At 35.2% G+C, this 8523-nt stretch overlaps 1 protein-coding gene across 1 annotated transcript; it reads left to right on the top strand.

The window, feature by feature from the left end:
• Window positions 1-623: 623 nt before the first annotated feature.
• Window positions 624-8118, top strand: LOC137650170 (uncharacterized protein DDB_G0286299-like). Its single transcript, XM_068383335.1, has 4 exons — window positions 624-779; window positions 6178-6787; window positions 7052-7106; window positions 7276-8118. The coding sequence occupies exons 1-4, from the start codon at window positions 754-756 to the stop codon at window positions 7380-7382; spliced, it is 798 nt and encodes a 265-aa protein (XP_068239436.1). The 5' UTR covers window positions 624-753; the 3' UTR covers window positions 7383-8118.
• Window positions 8119-8523: the final 405 nt, after the last annotated feature.

Here is an 8523-nt window from a genome sequence, read left to right as displayed (position 1 = left end):
ACCGACTATTTTGAGCCCATGGTTTGGCGCTCTCTTTGCTTTCCTTAACAGCAGCTGTCTTGTCAGAAGGCCCGCGCTTTCAAGAATGGCCACGTGTAAAAAATAAGATAATTAGTTTATGTTGTAGATAGATAGATTGTTATATTTAATAAATATATAGGTATTTTATTTATAATTATTTAAAATTATGTAGATTTTTTTCTATAGTTAGCGTTATTTTTTAAGAAACATGAGAAAAAAAATAAAGATTTAGCACCACCGCTTATAAATCTGCCTTTAGCTCCGCCTAAGTGGGCGGAGCCAACCGTGTCGTCATGGAAACGCTGCAATTCTATTGGTCGGTAGCGATTATACATATTGTTATTATATATATGATTGTTTTATATAATATAGATATTTTTCTTTAGTTAGCATCATTTTTCAAGAAGTACGAGAAAAAATATTCAAGATTTACCTCCACAATTTATAAATCTAGCCTTGGCTAGGCGGAGCCAATAATGACGTCATGGAATACTCGCGATTCTATTGGTCAGAATTGATGACGTCATGAAATTGCTGCTTTTCTATTGGTCAGGTAGCGGTGCATTGTGGGAAAGCAAAAGGCGCGCGCGGGAAATGCCGCTATTCAACGGACTCGGTCTCTCTTGCCTGACAAACGCGGAGTAAAGCAGACCTCAGTGGTGTGTCGCTCTTCACTCGCTCCCTTCTTTTTTCCTTAAAATTCCATTATTCCTTGCAAATAATATCAGCATCATGGCCGATACCGCACCCGAGGCTGTGTAAGTATAATATGGGTTTTATTTTAACAGTGGAGATGGAAAAAGTGATTTTAGTATCTTTAATTTTCCCCCTAGAGTTGACGCCGGTCTGTGCTTTGGACCGGGACATTGGGGCCGATTGTGATATATATATTTATAAATATATATTTTCTATTTTATTTTACGTAAATCGTGAATTAGTTGTTCACGAATGGCTTTATTAACCGCCATGTGTAATGTGAAAGTGAATTTTTAAGTCGAAAAAATGGATATTTTAGAATAGCGCATCGTGGTCGTAAGTATACTCATGTTTTGATATCGATTCCCACAATCCTATTATTATTATTATTACTATCCAAGCTACAATCCTAGTTGGAAAAGCAAGATGCTATAAGCCCAGGGGCTCCAACAGGGAAAAATAGCCCAGTGAGGAAAGGAAAATTAACAATAAATCATTCTTAAAACAGTAACAGTTATAGAATAATGGTTCCTGTTATAAAGGAATATTTTATTTTCCCAGTTAAGGCTTAACTTTTTTTTTCCTATTCTTTCCCCCTCCGTCTGTGCTTCCTCTCTCTCTCTCTCCCTCCCCCTCCCTCTCTCTTCCCCCCTCTCCCTCTTTCACCCCTGACCTGAGAGAGAGACGCCGGGTTGGCGGGAAACTAATTTTCGCGACTTGAATCGAACAAGTTCTGTTTTAATTGATTTATACTTGTAAATAAATATATAAAAGTTGCAGATAGTCGTTAATGTCTAAATAATATTTATATAAAGTAAATTTATTCGTATAAATGTGATATATATAGTTAGGCCTAACAAAGGTATACGTGAGTAATTGACTAGGCCTAACAGTCGGTAGCATTTTTTGTTATAATTTATTTATACTTTTGATTAAATATATAAAAGTTGCAGATAATCTTTAATGTCTAAATATTTAAAAAACTAAATTTTATTCCTATAAATGTGATTTATATAGGCTTAACAAAGGTATACGTGAGTAATCCACTAGGCCTAACGTTGGTATTATTTATACTTGTAAATAAATATATAAAAGTTGCAGATAATCGTTAATGTGTAAATATTAAAAATTAATTTATTCCTATAAATGTGATATATATATGGTTAGGCCTAACAAGGTATACGTGAGTAATCCACTAGGCCTAACAGTCGGTAGCATTTTGTTGCCAAGTTGTTAATATTGATTTAATTCCTTTGTTAAATCGGGTAATTTTAAATGTTAATATATTCTGTTAATGATATCCCTTTGTTTGAAGTATTCTCTGGGTTGTGTAGTTTAATGGCCGTTCACGTTGGAAGCCATTTACACACCATTTCCTTTGTCTTGTCCAAACAGTTTTGTCTGAGGTGACGCGTATCTGTGATATTTTATAAACTAAAGACTTAACATCGGTGTATATATTTTCCAATGCGTTTAAACCAGATACTTGTTTAAAAGTGATACCGTATTTATAATCACGTGTTTGGAAATTTGGTACTTTTTGTTGTTTGCCGACTCTGGTACCTTAAGGCTCAATTTCTCGACGTATTTTTAAAAGCACATTTTTGAAATGCGATACCGAACAGTTTATAGTCACGTGTTAGGAAATTTGATATAATTTGGGAGTTGGTCAGCCAATTAACATCTAAAAGCTGAATTTCTCAACGTTGAATTAGCATTAAAGACCTCAGTACATTTAACAATCACGTGTTTGTAGATATGGTACTTTATAAAGAAGTAAACTGTTTAAAGCCTATTCCGTACATTTAACACAATCACGTGGTTAGAAGTTTGGTACTCTAATAAGGATTGTTATATTTGGTGAAGATGAGATGTAGAAATGCTAAGCTTTGTTTACCAATAGTAAAATATGGGTTTAGTTTCGAATCTGTTCACCATTGCCTTATACCTAGATTTTCCTTATGTAGTGACCTAGGCCTATAGGCTTATAAAAAGGTATATTCAAGGTTGGGCTTCTTGTTCCTGTAGTAAAATTAAAGCTTAGTAACTTCGTGAAAATTTTAAGACTTTTCTTTTGTAACGTTTTTATATGGAAACTGGTCATTAGGCCTATTTGTCTTTGACTTCCTTAAGCAGCATTAAATTTGTTTTAGTTACGGATATGCGTGAAAATTTTAAGACGTGTTTTGTAACATTTTTATATGGAAACTGGTCCTTAGGCCTATGTTTGTCATTGTGACTTCCTTAAAAAGCATTAAATTTGTTTTAGTTACGGATATGCAAACTGGCAGGTCCATAGACCTATGGTTAGCGTTGTCTGATTATTCTTTAAACATCAATCTTGTTTTAGTTACGGACTGGCCAGTTTATACTAGACAGTTATTATAGAGCGACACCCATTTGCGTAATTTTAAACGTCTCGTCCATATAAATAATTTTAGATTAAAGTTTAGTTGGTTTAACGATTCATAGAACTGATAATTTCGATGTATTGGAAAGTTCTTTTTTTTTTTTTTTAAATAACCATTGTTTTGTAAGGTTATTCTCGTGAACGTGTAAAATTACCATTTTTTTGTAAGATTCTCTAGCACGTGTAAAATAACCACTTTTGTAAGAACTTTCGTACACTTACTTTTATTTTTATGGGTTTATTTCTCCCCCTTTGGTGTGAAAAATAATTTTGTTCTGTATCTTATCAGTTATTTCGCTAGTATTTGTTTTCAGGCTTAATAGTTTTCGGGTTATAACACAAAAAAGATAAGGCTTCGGATTTTTCTTGAAAGCTGCCACATACACGTGGCATAGAAGTAAAAGTACATTAGTTAATCCAGTCAGATGCTGATCATTAATTCCATTTAGCATGTTTCCCAGATCTGGATTTATCCAGCACGTGTTTGTTCATAACAGCGAAGTGTGTGAATATTAGACGCCTTATTATACACCCTTGTCTTGTTGCTACGCACTTTCGTTTGTCGGTTGTACACGCTCCATGGTCCTTGCTCGGTGTACACTTTCGAAAAGTTTATTAGGCCTTTCGGTAGTCAAATAACTTATAAGATTCAACTATTTGATCAGACATAAACTATTCATTTAGCGCACGTGCACCTTAGTGCTATGAATTGTGGATAGAATGAGTTGTAATTAGCAATGGTATTTAATGACAGCCTAACCTATCGCCTTTACACTTAGAATCATACTATACATACCTAACAGTAATGCTCAAGAAATTGTCAAATCTTTATTTTTAAACGTTTTATAGCAAACTAAACTAAAGTTTATATGCCATCATAATTACATAATTGTTGAAACCAGTTTATTCTTCTTGAATTGAAATTTACATGTTAAATTAATGCTTGGTAAATTTGACCTATATAAAGCAAATTATATATGCTTAGTAAATTGAACTCGAGATACGAATTTTAGGTGAAGAATTTTACAACACATCATGGAGATGTGTAGAAGGCATTTATATTTCTCCATTGTAATTAAATCCATAGTGTAAGTACGAAGGGCTTTGGTGCTGCTCAGGCTGTTTATAGAATTGTTTGGTACTATGGGCTATCCGAAAATGTAATGCTTTGTATGGATGCAATATCTTAATCACCTCAATATTTTTGCTTTAGCTGATGCTAATAGGTATAGCTTTCATAGTTTATGTATGACATGTTTTATGTTTGTAGAATGGGTTAATTTGTTCATTCATTTCCTCATTTCCTTTCCTCACGGGGATATTTTTCCTGTTAGAGCTTGTAGCATCCTGCTTTTCCTACTAGGGATGTAGTAATAATGATAATATCCGGTTTTTTTGTTTTGGTAGAATCTTTGACCTAGACCCAGTTTTAATTAGGTTTATGAAGCTATTTGCATTGGCACAGGTTACCCTTATTGGTAGCCATTACATTGGTGTATCTCATACTGGAATGCATATTGGATGTTGCAAGATGTGTATTTACTTTGATCTCGTGATCTTTTATCCAATTTTCCCTAGTTTTGCTGCTGAAGCTCTTATATGTAGTGTTTTTTTTTTTTTTTTTTTTTTTTTTTTTGTAGGTGCTTAGATGGAGAATATTATAGTGCCGTTTATTAACTAGGTATTTATGAGGTCTATGAAAAGGCCTCTGGTGTTTCATACTTTAAGTAGAAATATGGATTTTTATCACCTTGTGATAATTTCTCAATGCCTTAGTTTTCTGTTTTCTGCCATCATTTTCCAGATGTTTTGATGGCACAAATCAAAGGAATCCAAGGGTGCTTGAAAATAGACTAGATTAAGTGACTACAGCTTCTGTCACTTGTGCCAAGTTCAGGAGTGACATGGTAAAAATTTCCGTCTTTAATCCCTATGTCTAAATGCAGATACAGCACACATGCCAGTGTGCCAATCTTCCTCCATCACTCCATCCTTGGAAAGGGCTAGAGAAGGTTTAGCCATATGGGTGCCATTCTTCCCAAGGGGCTCATAGGGCACTAACCTTGTGTCTTAGACTTTTCTCTGATGGACAGGTCAGGATTATATTCTGGTACAATCACTTAATATCTGGCACCCGGTGGTGCTTAAACGTTTTGTATATTATGAGTCATATTTTCAATTTACAGCAGTGTTTGCGCATACATGAGCCTACTAGCTATGCTGTCACTGAAAAAGAGGCCGGGCAATACCAATGACCTATACTAGGAAAGGGATTTTTTGAAAACTTTTTTTCTCGGGGAATTTGTGTGGAATTATAGCCTTGCATCAATACCTATTTGCTAGCATGAGTAATGGGATGACACCACAATCACAAATAAAATCTATCCTAATTTATGAATGTGCCGTGTATTACGTTATTAGGGACTAAACTAATGCACTGAAGGCCAGAACATTTTTCACCCATATACTGTATAGACATTTATTTACAGTAATTGTTTTTGCAGTTGTTGTGGATGGCTGGTGAATGACCTAGCTTTATGCTGTGGTGTAAAGTTTTAACTGGAATCCCAAAAAACTGCTATTGGTGTATCCTGCTCCCTTTGCCATCATACATGCGTTTGGGCTGCCAATTTAACAGTAGTTGTCTGGGTTTTTTAATTATAACATGATTATATAGATTGTAATTGCAATTCCATCATGTCCCAATGATTAACAGGTAACAGGCCATTCTAAGACCATACTTGACGTAAATATTATTCCTGAGGTTTTAAAAATTTTCCATTCAATTTACTCCATAAATGAGGTGGGATAAGTCAATTATTTGAAAAATTAAATGTGGCTTTAGAGACCTAAATACATACTTCGGGTATTGTTTAGTCGTCGATTTATTTCTGTTAAGCGAGATTAGGTAATTAGATTTTAGTTATGAAAATATTATGTTATGGCAATAAGTTTTTTGTTTAAGGTATAATTAATATTTACCTATTTCATACTCAGATTCTGAATTGAAGTATATTTCCTGGAGTGTTAATTTTTCCCTTTTTTTCCAGGGCTACTCCCGAAGTCACCAAGGAGACCAAAGAAGTGAAGGAGACCAAAGAAACCAAGGAAGTTCCTGAAACGAAAGAGAATGAGAAGCCCAAAGAAAATGGGGTAGAAGCCAAGGAGGAGGCAAAGACCGAGACTAAGGATAAAGAGGAAAAATCTGAGAAAGAATCTGCAGAAAAGTCAGCCTCCGAGGAAGACAAAACCAAGGAATCTGAGAAAGAAGCAAAGGCCACAGACAAGGAAGAAGACAAGACTGCTGACAAAGAAAAGACCACCGACAAGGAAGAAAAGACTGCCGACAAAGAAGAAAAGACTGCCGACAAAGAAAAGACCGCCGACAAGAAAGAAGACAAGACTGCTGACAAAGAAAAGACCGCTGACAAAGAGGAAAAGACTGCTGACAAGGAAGAAAAGTCCTCTGAAGAAAAACCTGCTGAAAAGGAAGAAAAGGCTAAAGAGGAGCCTGCTAAGAAAGAGGAGGAGAAGAAAGAAAAGAAAGAAGACAAGGAAGAGAAAACATCTGAGGAAGCCAAGGAAAAGACCGAAAAGAGGGAAGAGGACAAACCCGAAGAAATGGAAGTCAACGGATCAGCACCCGAGACTAATGGCAAGGTAATTCAAATGTTCTTTTGATTCAGAATGCTATGCCTATAGCAGTTTTTTTGCACTGGGACAGCCCATAAATTCAATGGTCAAAATTAAACACTTAACATATCTAAGATTAATTATGGTAAATTCTTTCCAGGAGGCTGTTTTAAGTTTTTGATGGCTCCCTTGTCAAAATTTAATATCTTGAAAAATAAATTATTCCTCATAAATTTTAGAACCTTTAACAGTTTTTCTCGAATTTTTATCTGATGTACATGTTTCTTTCAGTCTGAAGAAATGAACGGTCATACAGAGGCAGAATCCGCTACCAATGGTGAATCTGGTAAGTCCTTTATCGTGCAGTATACTGATTGATATTAGTATTTAATTTTAGTCTAATGAACTTGATGTATAGGCTACATGTACTAGTCTTGATTTTCCTATGCACACTGAAAATGCATGGTTTGAAAGTCCAACATTTGTGGTTCACTTGGAATTACTTTCTCCCACAGAAAAGCGGGCGGCAGAAGAACCCGAGACCGAGGGTACTCCAAGGAAGAAGGCTAAGGTTTCTGAAGAAGCTGCCGAGCCTAAAGAAGCAGCTACTGCTACAGCCTAGTCTCTGATCACAACTTTTCCTAGATTGACCACATGTGGGTGGCTCATTAAACCCTATGGGCTCCTTTTTTGTACTATTTCTTAGCTTAGGAGCACTTGAGTTGGTGCTGGCAATTATTTTTCCTCATACTTAAAGTACCTGTCAGTTGTAATCGTTTAAGAGGAAGGAACAGTTTTTATTACTTTGTAAAAAAAATGGTAACATGTTCCTTTCAGTGCTAAAGAAGTGGTTGTATTGTAATCTTGAATGTAAATAATGGCGTTCAATATTACCTTTTTAGCAAAGAAAAAGAATATTTCTGGACCATTAGTGAATGGTTTGATGTCGTATGTGGCGTGTATATTGCTAGATGTATGAGTGTTTTGACCTTAATGATCTGAGTTCTATATTTCTGAGGAGGTCTTTGCGATTGCTCGCTTTGTATTGTATACCCAGCATAAATCTATACTGGCCCTGTAAAAAAGGCTAGTAAATGAGCAGCATATACCAAGAAGTAGTTTTTAGTTATAAAAGGCAGATAATTCATTGTACCCTGGATTGAAGGGTGTTGAATGCTAACTGGTATACCATGCAGGAGGAGTAGTGCTGATCTATTTTTTCACATTTCTTTTTCCCTTTTTTTTTCCAGCGAGTCGACATTCCGTTTAATTTATCAATTTCATAAAGAGGTTACTGTGTAACCTGTGCTTGTGTGACTGGATAACGTATTATTTTTCAAATAAATTATGACTTCACAGTATGTCTTTTAGTAGTGCTTACATGATGGGGATTACCTTTTTACAATAGTAATTTTACAAGCCTTTATTCCAGTTTTCTTTGTTGAAAAAATGCTCAAGTATCATTTAAAATTTGAAACGGATTAGTATATCAGATTTGATAATCCCATTTTTTTTTTTACTTTGTTCCTACATGAATTATAAACCTTTGACCTGAATAGGGTTGTCTGGAGCTGGAAAGCAATTATAATTTCATTTCTCTGCCACGCTTCCCAGTAGCCACAAAGTGCCAAGCAATACTGTAATGTGCCAACAAGACAAACATGCTTTGTAATACATTTGTTTTCTGAGAATTAATGCATGCGTGTGGTCCTACCCCGACCGTTAAATTGACTACCTTATTTCTGGGTGTGATGTAAATCTGA

This window comes from Palaemon carinicauda, chromosome 11, assembly GCF_036898095.1.
Source record: "Palaemon carinicauda isolate YSFRI2023 chromosome 11, ASM3689809v2, whole genome shotgun sequence".
Classification (NCBI taxonomy): Eukaryota; Metazoa; Arthropoda; class Malacostraca; order Decapoda; family Palaemonidae; genus Palaemon; species Palaemon carinicauda.
This window is presented reverse-complemented; position numbering and strand designations above follow the sequence as displayed.

What these genes read in the sequence shown, in the direction of transcription:
- LOC137650170 (XM_068383335.1), top strand. Translation starts at nt 754, where the DNA reads ATGGCCGATACCGCACCCGAGGCTGT. An exon ending in GATACCGCACCCGAGGCTGT is followed by an intron (nt 780 to 6,177) that starts GTAAGTATAATA and finishes CTTTTTTTCCAG; the next exon opens with GGCTACTCCCGAAGTCACCA. An exon ending in CACCCGAGACTAATGGCAAG is followed by an intron (nt 6,788 to 7,051) that starts GTAATTCAAATG and finishes TGTTTCTTTCAG; the next exon opens with TCTGAAGAAATGAACGGTCA.